The sequence below is a fragment of the Orcinus orca genome, chromosome 14, assembly GCF_937001465.1.
Source record: "Orcinus orca chromosome 14, mOrcOrc1.1, whole genome shotgun sequence".
Classification (NCBI taxonomy): Eukaryota; Metazoa; Chordata; class Mammalia; order Artiodactyla; family Delphinidae; genus Orcinus; species Orcinus orca.
The window spans coordinates 17,210,170-17,227,726 of record NC_064572.1 but is presented as its reverse complement, the minus strand read 5'-3'; the positions used below and the strand labels follow the sequence as shown (position 1 = coordinate 17,227,726).

The 17,557-nt window shown below is 40.3% G+C and overlaps 1 protein-coding gene across 8 annotated transcripts in view; it reads right to left on the bottom strand.

Annotated features, from left to right (window-relative positions):
- Window positions 1–473: 473 nt before the first annotated feature.
- CSGALNACT2 (chondroitin sulfate N-acetylgalactosaminyltransferase 2) overlaps window positions 474–17,557 on the bottom strand; it is a 48,822-nt gene continuing 31,738 nt past the window's right edge. For 5 of the 8 annotated variants that reach the window (XM_004283824.4, XM_033412968.2, XM_033412967.2 and 2 more), the window contains 2 exons: window positions 8,139–8,220; window positions 474–2,734 (listed from right to left, as the gene is read on the bottom strand). In XM_004283824.4, the coding sequence (XP_004283872.1) occupies window positions 2,442–2,734; window positions 8,139–8,220 (375 nt within the window). In that variant the 3' untranslated portion in view covers window positions 474–2,441. Of the gene's footprint in view, window positions 2,735–8,138; window positions 8,221–14,433; window positions 15,923–17,557 lie in introns of those variants that run through there. The other 3 variants (XM_033412969.2, XM_049696651.1, XM_049696652.1) reach the window with 3 other exon arrangements.

The following is a 17,557-nucleotide window of genomic DNA, read 5'->3' as shown; positions in this document are numbered from 1 at the left end:
ACTTCGGAAAGTAAGTTGAACGTACACACAACCGATGACTTAGCATCATTACTCCTAGAGAAATTCTCACACACTCCTAAGAGACACGCACAGCAGTATTCATGACAACATTGCTTGTGATAGCAAAAGCAAATAAGCAAACAAAAAAAAATGATGAATGATCCAAATATCTATCAACAGTAGAATAATACTACAGTATTTTCATTCAGTGGAATACTAGTCAGTAATGAAAATGAATTAATTTTGAGATTAACATGAGTGAACCTCAAAAACAAAATACTGAAAGTTAGAGTATAATGAAATAATATGCATACAAATTCAAAACAGGCAAAATAGTCATTGGGTAGAGATACATACATAGTTGGGAAAACTGTGAAGAAAAATGAGTGAAAAACTATCACAAAAATCAGGATAGTGACTATTATGGAGAGAGTGAGGTGAGGGTATGTGATCGAGAAAGGGCACACAGAGACTTTTCACTGGTAATGTTCTATATCCTAATCTGAATAGCTGGTGCACTAGCGTTGGCTTTATTATTCTTTAAAGTACACATTTACATGTCATACACTTTTCTGTATTTATGATATTTTACAACAGAAAGAAACTAACTTATCACATTTTCATTTAACTTTCGGTAATAAAATACTTTATTGGTACCTTTTACTGTCAAAAACAGAGTAATGTTTCCATTGCTTAGCTTCCATCTTTAAATGAAAAGCTTTTTTTTTTTTTAAAAAGGAAAAAAATCATTTGATTCTGTCAAAAAACCAGCTACAACTCACTTTTGCAAATAATTAGGTTCTCTCACTTTAAATACCTTAATTCACTGGTCTTCACAATAAATAACTGTATATAAAAGGAGACAATGGCCTGAACAATTTTGCAGAGAACATTTTACACATCTTAAAAAACTAAGCCTAAATGCTACCCCAACTAAAAACTTGTAAGAATATTTAGTAAGAGTTATTATAAAATTGAATTCATGTAGCACCAAGAAATTTGGGATTTATAATATTTCAGATGATATGATTTACTGAGAAAAAAGAGTAATGATTTGTCTTCTATGAATTTTCAGGGGTTTCTATACAAATAGAAAGAATTCAATATAGGTCCCTTTTAAAAGCCAAAGGTTCAAAAATCTATGCATGCCTTTCACCATATCTCCAATTTGTGGATCTAGCAATTGACCATATGGTAAAAGATCCATGTGTGATAAATAACACAGTACAGTCATATCTGAATATAATTTCTTACTCATCTTGTCTCCTTAATATAATTTACACCTCAATTAAAACATCATTCTATCTGCAAGTTATATATTTCTCTAAAATATTCTGTAATTCAGATTTCCATTTAGACAACCTTCCCCTCCTCCCCTTTTCTCAAATCAGTATGATCTTATGGTATACCTCATTAAATTGTTTGGTTTTTCTTCCTTCAGTGAAATTCCTCCTCAACTCAAAGTATTATAATAACACAGATGTAGCTTAATTAACATATTAGAAAAAAAGAATAATACATACATTATGGATCCATGCTAAATAAGACAATACAAAGCCAAAAACACATGACACCATGCTATGCTCATCTATTCTGAACCACCACAAGAAGGCCCTGATAGGGCCCTGGCTCATGTAAACTGATGTCCCAGACACCCCTAGTGTCCTACACTCCAGCATAATTAACTGCTCTGTTAAAGACGTTTCCATGTTTATTTCTGTTTGTTCAAAACAGTCTACAGCAACTTTGACTCCTAATCCTGAACATGATGCTAAATTTGTAACACATTATATTTTTAATCAAGCCACAGATTATAACCTTAGTATTTTCTATTACCCATTTGTTTAAAAACAGACATTGAGGGGGCTAGGCAACAACACAAAGTTGAGGGATTTTTGTCTCTGCCTTCTCTTGATTAGTTGGGGATTTTAGATGTGTCATTTAATTATTCTCTGCTTCAGTGAAAAAGGATCCTTTAAGCAACTGCCCAAAGATCTTAATTTAAAACCAAGTAGGTTGACTCAGTGGTCGGTAGGTGAAGAGCCCTTATCCACACACTCCATCCATAACACTCCGTCCTCTCTTTGGGAACAGGATGCTCCCGACCCACCTTCAGCACAACACATTCCATCCCTCAGCCCAGAGGCAACCAGGATACACATCAGAACATGAAGCCGGGTAAAATTAACTCAAAGCTACTCTTAGAACAAATACCAGATTTTGATTTGTCAATGATTCCATAGTGAAGTATACTCACAAAACAGAGACTTTGCATTGCAAAACTTGCTTTTTCTTCTCACACTAAGTTAAATTGCTAAAGTAATGTCAGCAAGAACACAAAAGATAAGCATGTCTTCTCTGAAAGAGGCACTGCATCTGGAATTGGAATTAAGGCTAAATAGTGCTGGTTTGTGGTTCAGACTAATGTGTCACTGATGACATTAACCAACAGATTCGCTATTTGTCCTGTATGCCTGTTTGTGAAGATGCGTCTCTATCTCCTCCCTGAAGACCAGCATTCCCAGGTGCGAGTGAGAGGCCTCGTTCATGGCTTTGGACTGGATGCACATGCGGTACTGCTCGGGTGTCAACTCATCAGCACAGCGTTTCTCGTGCCAGAGGTGGAAAAGACCAGGAACCGGAGTCCGAATCACAATCAGGTCACCATGTAAGTATTTTCGATAAAGATGAACATCTTCTCCACCCCAACCTTTTACTTCCATATCAAATCCACCTGCAGGATCAAAACTCACACTGTTAAATAACTGCCTGGCAGCCAGAGCACAGTCAAACCTGATAAACATTTAAACATTCTGCTTCAAATGAGATGGCACGGTATAATCCAAAGACACCCGAAGTAGAGGACTGACATCCTGGTTTAGAAATCCAGTTGCCAGCTGACGTCTAGAAGCTCACAATCTGTTGTTGAGAGTATCAAAATGAGATCAAACATTTGAGAATACTTTGTAAACTTCAGAGTTCTACAGAAAACCTCTAGAAAGTCAAATAAAGGAGAAGGAAACATAAATCACCCACAATATCACCACCATTAATGTTTTATTATGTTTTCTTTCTATCCTTTGAGATCCAAGTTCTTCTGGGTCACTGAAAACTTTCCAGAGGGGAAAACAGAAGAAATGGCCAAGGTGGACACATAAAGTTGAGAATGGGCACACAGATGATTTAAAGCCATGGAAGTGGGTGAAATTACTAGAGTTTACAGGGAAAACAGGGCCCAGGTCTAAATGCTAAGAAATGTCAATATCTAGAGGGTAAACAGGCAGAGAAAGCCAAGTCAGCCAAAGAGACTGAGAGGTGGCCCCAGAAGAAGGAGAAAATTCTGGAGAATGTGCTCTCACAGTAGTGAAGTGAGGAAAGCATCCTGAGAAAGAAATGGTCAAGTGTGTGCTGCTCAATTAAGAACTTAAAGAGAATCAAGTAGACCTGGCAATGTAAATGTCACTTAGAGCCTTACTTAGAGCAAGGGAGACAGAGTTCACACTATTTTCAAATTGGTTTAAGCTGAACTAACTTTAAAGAAGCATGGAGAATACAAACTATTTTGAGTTTTTTGAAAAGCTAGAAAAGATTCTTAAAAATGGAGAAAAAAATTAATTCTTTAATTAAAAGCTAGGTTTCCAAATTATGTCTTTTGTCAAATAATTCTATGTCACTTAATTTCACTCTCATAGGATGACAATAATCCTGAGATCTCTGAAAAATATTACTTTAAATAGTCACAGCTTTACTAAATGCTATGTCTGATTATATCTTGGCTTTTCTTCCTTGTAGATACGAATAAGCTCCTCAAATATTGGAGACGGTATAAAAATAAACAGAGGACTTCCGGTTTCTGGTCCAGCATGTACAGACCTTAGAAGTCATCACTCCATCCTGACAACAAGTAAAAAGTTGAACAAACTGAAAACTCAACAACTCTTTTCAGATCCCTTGGAGAAATAAAGTCACAGGGCAAACTGTGAAGACACAGATAGGTGGGTAAGACAGAATCACAACTATTAGGGAAGAAATGGACTAGTAGAAATCTCCAGGGGAACCAGTACTGGGGTAGGAAAATCTGAACTGTGATTGATGAATTGCTAGAGGCTCAGTGGAAAAGTCTAAGAGTTGAAAATTCCAGAGAGGCCTGCACACTTTTGTGAGTTTTACCTCTAGGTCTACCAGGTTCTCACAGTGAAGACTGGAGAAAAATCCCCTAGCGCTTTCAGAAGGAGGGGGAAAGTAACCATTCTGAAATATGCCAGGGCATTTTGTTCTTCTTAATAAGGCCTGTGTTTAGGAAAAACTATTTTACCAGAGTCTAACCTATCTGGGGGAAGGGATATACCCAACTCCAGCCCACTCTAGCCATCCTGTCCCACTTAAGATTGGGGGCTGTGTCTGTGAAACGATTGTGAAGTTCATGGTCCAGGCTCACAGGCTCACTAAAGATGGACTGAGACCTTATCATAGGACTACAGAATTCTTCCTCTTCTCCCACACCTTACCATCACTAAAGGCCTAGTTACTGCAGTTTCCTTTACCCAGTACATCATGTTCAGCTATGAGGAAAAAAATTAGGCAAACTAAAAATCAAAAAACAGTTTGAAGTGAGACAGGCTGGGACCTGGGACCCTTTGCTGCAGTGCTGCAGTGCTTACACCTGGACACACCTCTCCTCGAAGCAACAAAATACAAAGAAACCGTATGGGATGAAAAATAACTGCATGAATGCGCAGTTGGGGCAAATTATGGATAGAAAGATACAAAAGATCGAAAAACCCAACTGCCACTTCTAAAGAGCCTGGAGCAAAAACTGGGTGCCAGGAGCAAAAGCAGGGAACTGCGCACGCCCCCTGCACTCAACCCCACCAAGGGGTGGGCAGACCATCTAAGCCACCCCTCTGCTCCGACCCCTGGACACACGCCTACCCCCACCCCGTATAAGGAACAATCTCGCCCTGCCTCAGCGAGTGAGCAAGCAAGGGAACCTGTCGTTTGTTCTCACTCCCCAGCTGCTGCAGCAGGGGCCCCAATAAAGCCTTGCATGAATTTCTTGTCCGGCCTCTAGTCAACTTCTATTGATTGGGGAAGGCTAAGAACCCTGGTCAGTATCAGAGAGAAAGAGCAAACATCAGAACCAGACTCAGATATGGCAGGGATGTTGGAACTAAAGGACTGTGAATTTAAAATGACTATAATTAATATGCTAAGTGCTCTAATGGAAAAAGCAGACAACATGCAAGAACAGGTGGTTAATGTAAGCAGAGAGATAGAGATCCTAAGAAAGAATCACAAAGAAATGCTGAAGATAAAAAGCAATGTAACAGAAATGAAGAATACCTTTGAGGGGCTCACTAGTAGACTGACTTGGCTGAGGAAAGAATCTCTGAACTTGAGAACAGGTGAATAGAGACTTCTAAGACTGAAAAGCAAAGAGAAAGAAGACTGGGGGCGGGGGGTGGGGAGGGGAAGAAAAGAAAACACAGAACAGAATATCCAAGAACTACGGGACAACTACAAAAGGTGTAACATATGTATAATGGGAATACCAGAAGGACAGGAAAGAGGGACAAGAACAGAAGCTCCAAATGAAAGAGGCTAAACTGCAAACAAGTGCTGCTGAGAGGGCAGGGGCTCCCTTTCTCACCCAGCCCACATTCATAGGGTAGAGGCTCTCCAAGAGGGAGTAGTCCCTTCTGCTGCCATCTAATGTCCTGCTCATAAAGCAGGGGTGTCCCTCTGAGAGAAGTGTGCCATTATCTCCACCCCCAGGTCTGGAGCAGAGGCTCAGGGGAAGCAGCAGTCCATAAGAACAAATGCTCCAGAGCTTTTCCCAAAGGAACTGACTTTATTTAAAAGAGAATGTGCAGAAGTTCAGGCCTAAGGGGGCTCTTGAAAATACTGGAGATTTGGTGGTAAACAATTAAGAGGAGGCTGGTAGCCCCATTAGAACAAGCTAAAATGTAGGCCAGCCAGTTTACCAGAACGAGGCAGGCAAAGAGACAGCTAAGGCAGGGAAACATCAGGCCATGTGCACAGCCCTCCTTGGGTCCAAGCAAACCTCAAAAACTTGCCCCAAAAACTAACCTGCAAAAGGGTTCGAATTAATTGGTTCAGACTACGGAGCAATTTATGTCCCAGAGCACTGTCAAATCAGAGCAAATTAGTGCAGCCTAATAGGTAGGAGTGACATCAACAGGCATGGAAAGAGACAGTCAAAGAGAGCCCCACTAAATGCAACGTCATCCCAGGATGGCTGTGCATCATGCCCTGATGAGAGACATGAGAAGCTTCATATTGTTGGGAGGCAGAGGGTAGGGAGACAGAATTCACTAAAATAGTAAAGCCAAGTCAATTAATAAATGAATAAGCAAAGTCAAAACAAAATACAAGCCCTGGAGGCAGGGGGAGTCAATATCTAGAATCAACACAAAATATTATCTAAAACGTCCAGTTTTCAAAAAAGTATTGAAAGAATACTGAAAAGTGTGACCCATATACCAAAAGAAAAGCCCACAACAGAAACTGCCTGTGAGAGCGCCCGGATGTCAGTTTTAGCAGATTTCAAAACAACCATTATAAATATGTTCGAAGAATTAAAAGAAATCATGCTTAAAGAAGTAACAAAGTAAGATGACAACGTCTCATCAAGAAGAGAGTATTAATAAAGAGATAGAAATGAGATTCTAGAGTTAAAAAGCACAATAACTCAAATGAAAAATTCACTAGAGCAGCTCAATAGTAGATCTGAACTAACAAACGAAGAATCAGTGAACCTGAAGATAGATCAATTGAGATTATGCAATACAAAGAGGAAAAGAATGAAGAAAAATGAACAGTCTCAGAGAAATGTGGGATACCATTAACTGCTCCAACATGTATCTAATAGAAATACAAGGAAAAAACAATGAGAAAGGAGCAGTGAGAAATAACAGAGGTCAGAAGGCAGTGATGTATCCTTACTATTTTGTTAGGCAAGAAATCAGGGAAAAAGGCATTAGTCTCATGTAATAGTCTTTTTTATTACTATTTGCTGATTTTCCATCATTTGTTACAGAGATAAAAAGACAAGGTGGAGGACTTCCCTGCTGGCACAGTGGTTAAGAATCCACCTGCCAATGCAGGGGACATGGGTTCGAGCCCTGATCAAGATCCCCCATGCCGTGGAGCAACTAAGCCCGTGTGCCACAACTACTGAGCCCGTGTGCTGCAACTACTGAAGCCTGCACATCTAGAGCCCGTGCTCTGCAACAAGAGAATCCACCACAATGAGAAGCCTGTGCACCGCAACGAAGAGTAGCCCCTCCTCGCTGCAACTAGAGAAAGCCCACGCACAGCAACGAGGACCCAACATGGCCAAAAAAAAAAAAAAAAAGACAAGGTGTAGGAATTTCCAAAACAAATGGCTGATTATAAAAATGAAGGTAAGATGGACCTAAAAAATACACAAAATATATTCTATTAAAAAATATATATACCATGTATTCTAACACGCTGTGGAAAGGTAGCCCCTGAATGAATCAGGAGACATGGAATGAATGAATCAAGTTTCAGCCTGCTTCCTTAAACTAAGCTCTGATACTTTAATTTTTGCTGGGTGAGACTAAAGGTACAGTGGGGCAGGTAGCTTAGATGAGATCCTTCATGGTTAGCTTTGGTTTAGGAGAGTGGATAACTAAGCCAGTGATTCCAAGTTCCCCACTCCAACTTCAACGAGAGCTAGAAAGATTAGGTGTTTTCCCATTTGTTTTAAATACTGGGATTTTGCATTATGTTCAAGAAATCCGTGGTTTCCTCTCCAAGTAAAAAATATGAAAGCCCTTGGACTAGATAACCCAACATTATTTCTAGCTGTAACAATTCATGAGTACACCACCAAAGCCAGGTACAGATCTTTTGTAAGAGTACTCGAAACAACTGCAAATATGGGTATTTTATTTTATCATTATGACCTCATTTTTCTATTCAAAGACACTAATTATAAGCTCACTTTGCCTTTCATATTTCCAGACTCTTCAGCTAATCTCAGACATTCAAAATTTAATAGGAAAACATTTACATCTGAGACCTTTTAGAAAAATGCCGTATTACAGTATATACCTAAAGTCCTATCCTTAAATGTAAGGTATACTTACCAATGGTCAGGAAATCTGATCGATACTGACAAGTCATTCCAAAGCCAAAATCTCGCCAAAAGCCAGAATCCTTTTTGTGAACCTTAAGTTTAAAAAACAAAATTCAATTTAATCCCTCAAAAACTAGAAGTAGTTTCAATCAACAATGAAACAAATTAAAATATTTTCCAAATAATACTTTTTCCTGGCATTTATGTGACTGATAATGGATCAGATGCCTTTATATTACTAAATCCTTACAAAACCAACAAAAATACAGTAATCCCCATGAGCATAGGATTCTTGCTACTTCTTTTTTGTTGTTTTGTTTTGTTTTATGAATTTTGTTTTATTTTACTTTTTTTACACAGCAGGTTCTTATTAGTTATCTATTTCATACAAATTAGTATGTGTATGTCAATCCTAATCTCCCAATTTATCCCACCACCACCGCCCCACCCCCTACCCTGCTGTCCCCACTTGGTGCCCATACTTTTGTTCTCTACTTTCAATTTAATTTGTTCAAGCCTTGTAGAAGGTGCAAGCTGAGGTTACTAACAATCAAAGAATTTGATGCCTGACCTCAGGGGGCTTACATTCTGTTTAAGGAGGACACCAGTTGCACAAGCACATACTGTAATACACTGACCACTTCTACACAGTAGACCTTATTTGGTGCCTGGCCAGCATCCATTCCCCTACCGCTTTCCTAACTGTGTACAGTTTTGCTCTGGTAATTACCTGGCCCCATGCAGCCCGTGAGTTTCAGGGATGCTCCTTCCACTGGCAGCGTCAGACTGGGCCGTGAGCATGCTACACCAGTGAGATGGTCTCACCCTACTCACTTAGGAACTGATTAGGCATTAGACAAAGTTCAGGTCAACATGCTAAAACAGGAGGGCTATTGGGAACTTTGGAAAACAAAGCCCCCTCATTCTTCTGAGAGCTACTAGAAAAGACACTTGCTCTCTTTGGATGGTGTAGGGCAGGAGTAAGCAACTACCACCTGGCTTTGCAAATAACTGTATTGGAACAAAGCCACACTCATTTGTTTACAAATTGTCTATGGATATTTTTGTGGTACAACGGCAGCGTTATTAAACAGTTGGAACAGGGACTGTATGGTCTGCAAAACCTAAAATATTTTCTATGTGGCTCTTTACAGAATAAGTGTGTCAACCCCTGGTGTAGGGTATAGATGAGAAGTTTGGAACTGCTGCAGTCCTTTCCCACCATGAGGGAAACCAGTTTTAAAATGGAGCAGTCACCACTGAAGTCCAAGCAGAGAAAGAAAAAGAAAATCAGAGCTTTGATGACACTGCACCTGCAGAATGAAGTAAAAGTTGAAGCTTGATAAACCTCCTTTTAAAATTCATACATTCAACAAGTGTTTAATCTGTTGGACTTGGTTTTGGGAGCTGGGACCCAGCAGGGAACAGAGGTGACAAAATCCCTGCTACCACAGAGCCTCCGTTTTGATGGGAAAATAACCAATAAATAAATATAGGTCTCAGGTGGTGACACATGCTGGAAAGAAAGATGCCGTAGGCTAAAAAGAGAGCAAGATAGAAAGCCTATTTTAGATATAATGGCCACAAAAGGCCTCTATGAGGAGGTAACGTTTGAGCAGGGACCCTACTGAAATCAGGGAGTGGGCTATGCAAATATGTGGAGATCATTCCAGAAGCACGTACAATGGCTCTGAGGGAGGAGCTCACTTGGAGTGTTTGAGAAACAGTAAAGAAACAACTGTGGCAATAGCTCAGAAAACAAGGGCAAGAAGAATGAGGCCCCAGGTCAAGAAACAGCTATTACATTTTCCAAACATAAGTGGTATTACAGTATTTTGATAGGCTTATGGCAATGATCTAGAAGAGGCAAAATGTTAGGATAGGAGAGAGTGAAGAATGGCTGAGGGGCGCCCTTGTTTAGGCATGAGGGATGAGCTCCATGTAGTTCACTACAAAAGGACGAGCTGGCCTTAGGAAGGAATGTGGCAGTTCCTCCACTGGGACTGGAGAGAGGCTGAGAATGGGATACAGAGCCAGTGAGGCCGATGGATCTCATGACAGGAGAATAAGGAAGTGAACATCCGACTGCTTCTCTTTTCTAAATGAAACACATACGTGGAGAGTGAGGAGTGGTGAGGGCTGCTGGGAGGCGTGAGAAGGATAGTGTGGCGGGCTTGGAGGACAAAGAGTGGGTGGACTAGGGTAAGGCACAGGATTTCAGGGCAGTCTGGGACTCCTGAGGCCTGTGGTCACCTTTAAAGCTATGCTGTGTAGTGGGACTGTGTGTCTCTCACTCTCCACATTCTGCTGCTCTGGGGCCGGGTTGACAGAGTTGTCCTTAACCAGGTTAGGGTTCTAAGAGAAAACACTGGAAGGAGTGAGGGATGAAGGAGGTGAGTGTATGGCAAAAAAGAGGCTGTGGATAACAGCTGACCATGGAATCTGAGTTGGGTAAGGAGGGAAATGAGGATATGGATGTGAGGAGGGTGACAGAGAGGAGAGAGACAGGCACCTCACCCAACCTGCAGCATTCTGAGACAGCTTCCTCCAAGAAATGAAGTTAGAGCTGGGATCTGAGAGATAAGTAGGAGTTAGTTAAGTGAAAGATGTGCTCGGAGAAAGTTCCAGGCAAAGGAACAGTTTACGCAAAGGCCTGTGATGGAAGAGAGCACTGTGGGTGAAAGATGGTGGGACTAAACACTGGGGTCAGAAGTAGAGGTGCCCATAAATGTGGAGCAGGGCTCAGGAAACTTTTATAGAGAACTGGACAATAAATATTTTAGGCTCTGCAGAACATAGAATCTCCATCTCAACTACTCAACTCTGTCACTGTAGTGTGAAAGCAGTCATTAACAATTAAATAATCAAATGAACACGTTGTGTTCCAAAAAACTTTAAGGCCACTGAAATTTGAATTTCATATAATTTTCATGTGCCATGAAATATTATCCTTTTAAAAATACTTTTCAACCATTCTTAACTCATGGGCCATTCAAAACTAGGCAGCAGGCCAGATCTGGCCTGCAGGCCACAGACTGCTGACCCCTGGCCTAGAGGGATCAGCAGGGCCACATCAGAGAGAACTACGTGTGCCTGGTCACATGGTTTGGGCTTTATCCTAATGGTAATGGGGGTTCTCTGAAGAGTAGGAGCAAAAGGAGTAATGTGATCAGATGATGTTTTTGGAAGATCATTCTGGATGATAAGGGAGAAGAGATAAGGAGAGAGAAGAGGTAAGAAGGCAAGAATGGAGTCAGTGAGGCTGGGTAAGAGGCAACAGTTATAATCTGGGGATAAGAGGCTGGTGGTATAGACTGTCATGGTATGTCCAGAAAGAAAAAAAATTTGATGGATGTAGAAAAGATTTAGGACACAGAATTGACAGAAGTCAGCAAGTGACTCAATGGGCAGGAGCAGGGGATGAGACGGAAGGATCATCCAAGGATGACAGCAGACTGTTGTCCTGACAATGGGTATGTGACGGTACATCCCCCACAAGAGCAGGAGCACGGGGCTGGGGGCGGGGGAGGACCAGCCCAGAGATGGATGATGTGGAGCTAGGTTCTGCACACAATGAATTTCAGTGATCTGTAGGGCAACCACAGACTGGAAATTCTTGCAGATAGCAGGAATATAGGAATATACAGGTCTGTAGAGGAGGCAGCTTTTGAGAAGAGTGGGACAGTCTGAAAAAGCTGCTGTGCAGAATGGGAGAACCACTCTGGAAAACAGAATGAACCAGGCAGTACTGAGGGCTTGGCTCAAGTAGGAGCTAATAAATGAAATACAAATTTTCCTTTAACATTTGGTGGGGGGCGGAAGGCTTCTTCCTGAGGGCAGGACTTTTTGTTAATTTTGCTCGCTATTAATTTTGCTCACTGCTATATCCCTAGTACCTAGAACAATGCAAGGCACAGGATAGGCTTTCAATAAATACTTGTTAAATGAATAAATAAATTTATAGAGGCATAAGTTTTGTGGCAAAACCAAGAGTGGGCTCTAATATTCTTATCTCCTTTGTCAAAAATATATAATATATATAATCCTGGTGCAAAGTATTAAAACATCCACTCTGACATTTCTACCCCAGGCCAATTCTGATTTTATAAATATTATGACTTCATTTATAACTTTAGTTTCTTTAAAAATTCTTCAAATATTATCAGACTTGGGGAAAAGAGTCATTGGTTTTGTTTGATTTTTAAATCAGCACATTTTCACTGAGGAAAAGTAGAAGGAAACTCATATTGTCTACAATCCCTGATTGTTAATATTTTATTGCATTTTACTCTTTCTCTTAAGCATGTGGGAGATGCAGCGATCCACACATAACCTACATCTCCAGCCCTCAGCTGCTCACAGACGGCAGGTCCACGAATCCCCCTGGCAACTTGGCATTTTCCCTTGGATGTCTGATAACCCACACACACCTACCATGCTCAAACTGAAGTCCTGATCTCTCCTCTTGCCACTCCTGTCTTTCCCTCACTCTCCACATCTAATCTACCAGCAAGCTCTGTCAGTTCTGTTTCTAAATCATAGCCAAACCTTTCTCCACAATCACCATCCTCACCCAAGCCACAGCACCGCCCCTGGTCTACTGCAAAAGCCTAACTGGCTACTTGCAGCTAGAGCCACACACAATCCATTCTCCAAAGAACCAAAACTCCCAAGGTTTTCTATCACACTTACATAAAATTCAAACCCCTTACAGGGGTATAGCAAGCTCTACATGACCTGGCCCAGCTCTGTGCCCGCTCGCCCCCTGTGCTCCAGCCACCTTAGGAAATCTACTAGCTGTCTTTCTGCCTGGCACTGCCTTCCCCAGTCACTGTGTAGCAGGTTCCTTCCTTTCATTCGGAAGCCCCTCCAACAGCCCCATCTCAGAGAGGCCTTTCTGACCCAACGCAACACAGATACCACCTAATCACTCTTCACAACGCAGCCTGTTTTAATGATCTGCATGGTATGTGTTAACTGATTTTATTTTCTGTCTTTTCCTACCAGACTAAAGATTCTTGTGAACAACAATCACGTCTGTATGGTTCTACGTGCTGGGGTTACAGTGGTGAATAATGGCTGGCACAGAATGGACGTTCACTATTTGATGAATTAATATAACAGAGTGGAGACTATGGAGCCACACTACCCGGGCTCCTGGCCCCATCCTGGCCAGCTGTGCATTAGGGGAGGGGCACTCATCCATGCACAGCTGTCTCCTCATCTGTAAAACAGGGGTAATAATAGCACCCACCTCAAAGGTTGTTACAGGATTAAATGAGTTAACGTGTATAAAAAACAGCACAGTACCTTGCACAAACAAAAGGGTACATAAAAACACTAGCTATTATAGCATTAAAATATCTAAAATATATATACACCATTTACCATTTTTTAACTTCACATTTACCTCTACATTTACACTGTTGTATTTATTTCCATTTCATGAACACTTTCCTCTTGACACACAACATTCACCAATTTATCAATTTATCATTTTATTATTAGAGTTTTGCTTGCTTTCAATCTTGTCAATATTATGCATATTGCTACTCTACACCTCTGATTATTTCCTCAGGAGAGACTCCTGGGAGTGGAAATTATTGGATCAGAGGGATGAACCTGTTTGAAACTCCTGACCCAGAAAGCTCACCTGCATTCCCACACCACTGGCAGGGACGGAGGAGCCCCTACCCCACCAGCCTCACTCACATGGCTGTTTTTCAAAACAGCGATTTCACAGCAGAAGAAAAGTATCGCACTGCTGTTTTAATGCATTCTTAGTAAGAATGACTATTTAAATATGTTTACTGTGAATTATTATCAAATGCCTTTTAACTATTTTTTTCCTATTTGGTGTATTTCCTATTTACTTCTAATACAACTTTAAACATTATGGAGAGCAAACTTTTGTCTTATGCTTTTTAAGTGAGAATAATGAAGCTTAGAAAGGTTAAATAAATTGCAATGGTTACAAACTGGTGAAACTACAACTTGAAATGGAAGTACTTAAACTTATTTTTCTATACAACATCTTAGAATGAATCCACTTTCAAATCATTCTTCGCCCACATCCTCCCAAACCAGACAAGAAAATTCGCTCTTCACCCTCATAGGCTGAGTCCATTTTGCACTTCTTCTGGTTTGTTTTTCCAAGTAAAATTTTTTATAAATAAACTTTTTATTTTGAAATAATTTCAGATTTACAGAAAAGTTGCCACATAGTAAAGAGTTCCCATATACTTCTCTTGTAGCTTTAGCTTCCCCTAAATGTTCTTATCTTACTTCCCCTAAATGTTCTTATCTTACTTATTCTTATCTTACACCGTTGTGGTATATTTGTCCAAACTAAGAAACCAACAATGGTACATTACTATTAACTAACTGCAGACTTTATTTGGATTCCACCAGTTTTTCCTTTAATGTCCTTTTTTCTGTTCTAGGATCCAGTCCAGGCGACCACCTTGCATTTGGTGTTATGTCTCCTTAGTCTCCTGAGAAATTGTGACATTTTCTCAGTCTTGTTTTTGATGATCTTGACAGTTTTGAGGAGTAATGGTCAGGTATTTTATAGGATGTCCCTCAATTTGGGTTTGTCTGAAGTTTTTCTCATAATTAGGCTGGGGTTATAGGTTTTTGGAAGAAAGACCACAGGGGTGAAGTGCCTTTCTTGTTACATCATATGAGGGGGTACATGACAACACTAGTAATGTTAACCTTCATTACTTGGTTTAAGGTGGTGTCTGCCAGCTTTCTCTGTTGAAACCTACTAGTTTTTCTTTTTTCATACTTGTTTCTTTGGAAGTGAGTCACCTAGCTCCACCTTCTGGAAAAGGGAGTATCTACAAGTTATTTAGAATTTGGTAGGGAAGATCTGTCTCTTTTCCCCCTAATCTAATCAACCTATCAATCTATCCAGTTCATTCATTATTATTACTTATTTACTCATTCACAAATTTATTTATATCAGTATGGACTCATGGATATTTATTTTATTCTAGTGTTATAATCCAGTACTAGGTTATTTATTTTGTTGCTCAAATTGTTCCAGCTTTGCCACTGGGAGCCCTTTCAGGCTCTTGTGTCCCTCTGACATACCCTCATCCTTTTGTTGTTTGAATATCTCCTTACTATCTAGAGCTACAAGATGCTCCAGGCTCCTCTATTTCCTGTCCCAGCACTAAGATCTGGGAGCTGGGTATACCTTTTACTCTAAAGATGTCACTGCTTCTGGGTCTCTTGGGACAGAGTTAGGTCATACATGTATGTATACCATGTATATACCCTTTGACTTTTTAATCCTAAATTGCTATTAACTTCTTTTTTATTATGTGTTTCATCAACAACTATTTAAAGATACTAAAGTTTTACTAGGTTCTTGCTGTTGTTGACCACTTTTTAAAAATAATTTATTTTAAATAAAAAATTTTTTGGTTGTGTTTAAATAAAATTTTTTGGCTGCATTGGGTCTTTGTGGCTGCTCAGAGGCTTTTCTCTAGTTGTGGCAAGCAGGGGCTACTTTGTTGTGGTGCGCAGGCTTCTCCACTGCGGTGGCTTCTCTTGTTGGGGAGCACGGGCTCTAGGTGCATGGGCTTCAGTAGTTGTGGCACTCAGGCTCAGTTGTTGTGGCTCACGGGCTTGGCTCTGCAGCATGTGGGATCTTCCTGGACCAGGGCTCGAACCTGTGTCCTCTGCATTGGCAGGTGGATTCTTAACCACTGCGCCAGCAGGGAAGCCCCTGACCACTATTTTATTCTCAGGTCTTCCTCTTTCAATGTGCTCATTCTCATTCTGCTGAATTAGAAAAGGTCTGTGAGAAATAACCTCTGAGCTCTTCAGTGTTCAAAAATGTCCATTTTGCCCTCAAATAAGTCAAATATGGATTCTATAATCGAAGTTATTTTTCTTCAGAATTTTCAAGGTATCATTTTATTATCTTCTAATACCAATATTATCATGAAGGCCGCGAGTGCCAACCTATTATTCCTTGGTAGACAAGCTAGGTTTTGCTATTTTTGGCGTCTCTGGAAACTATTAGGATTGTCCCTTGACTTCTGTTCTCAAATGCCAGAAGACTTATCTTTTCTTAGTTCTTTGAAGTTTTCTTCTATTTCCTCCCCTCTCTATTCTCTTTTCTTTCTCTTCTGGAACTCCTATTAAACAATCTAGGAGCTTCTGAATTGATTTCCCACAACTCAATTTTTCTCTCACATTGTCTCTTGGCTTGTCTGCCAGTTTATAAACTATTTCAACTGTGACCATCTGCTATTCAGCCCATTTACTGAGTTTTATATTTTCACAATTTCCAAGTTCTGACTCTATTTTTAGCAACAAACAGTTTTACAAAATCAACATTTTCTCTAATTTCCTTAAACATATATTTAAAGTTGTTTTCTACCTGTATTCATATTCTCATATGTTAATTTTTCTATTTATTAAAATTTGGTGCCTCTTTCATTGTGTTAGCTTCCCTCAAATGTTTGGCTAGCTGTGGTTAGCTGCCATTCATTTTTGTTTCAAAAATCATTGTTCAAACACCCCTGGTTCTTAGCTATGATTACAGGGGTCTATCTCCAGCAACAGTGAAGGAGGGGCTAAACGTGGTCTTGGGCAAAATGTGCCAATGATGGCTCACCTCTGGAGTCTGGGGCTCCCTATCCACCCTACAACTCAGTATTCCTAGGACCCTACCCTGCCTTTCTAGCTCCAGGGACCACACACACTGCCTCAGCCTGTAGGTCAGTGCCTGTGATGCCTGCTGTTCAGCACAACTTCCAGAGAAGCACAGATACTCTACCACTCCCTGTCTTCTATGAGCTCAGAGGATGCAAGGCAGCCCCATCTTCAGTGTTGTCCTGAATATGTTCCAGACTGTTCTCTCCTCCATTAATCAACCCTATGACAACTATTGTCATCTTACAGAAATTTCTCAAAATTTAGATCTCCTAATGGCACTTCTCTCATTCTCCAATACGAATATGTCTTTCTATTTTTAATAATTCACTTCTACAAAGGATTTACGGTGTCAGGGCAGATGTAGATGCTCAGTTTGCCACTTTGACCCCATTTGTATCTATATTCCTAAATAATACTGGCCTACAGATAAGGTAGATGTGTGTGTGTGTGTGTGTGTGTGTGTGTGTGTGTGTGTGTGTGTGTGTGTGTGTGTGTGTGTGTATGTTTATGTATACATGCTTTGCCAGGGGTTGATATGAAGATAATGCTGGCCTCTTAAAATATATTAAGTAGATCATATGGCACTAATATTATCTGTTCTTTGAAAGTTTGGAAAAACTCACCAGTGAAACATATCTACGTATCTGCAGGTTAAGTGTTTGATAACTGTTCTAATATTTTAAATTGCTCTTCATCTCTTCAGAGCTTCCATCTCTTTTATTTATAAAATACTAACATGAGCTTTTATAAAAT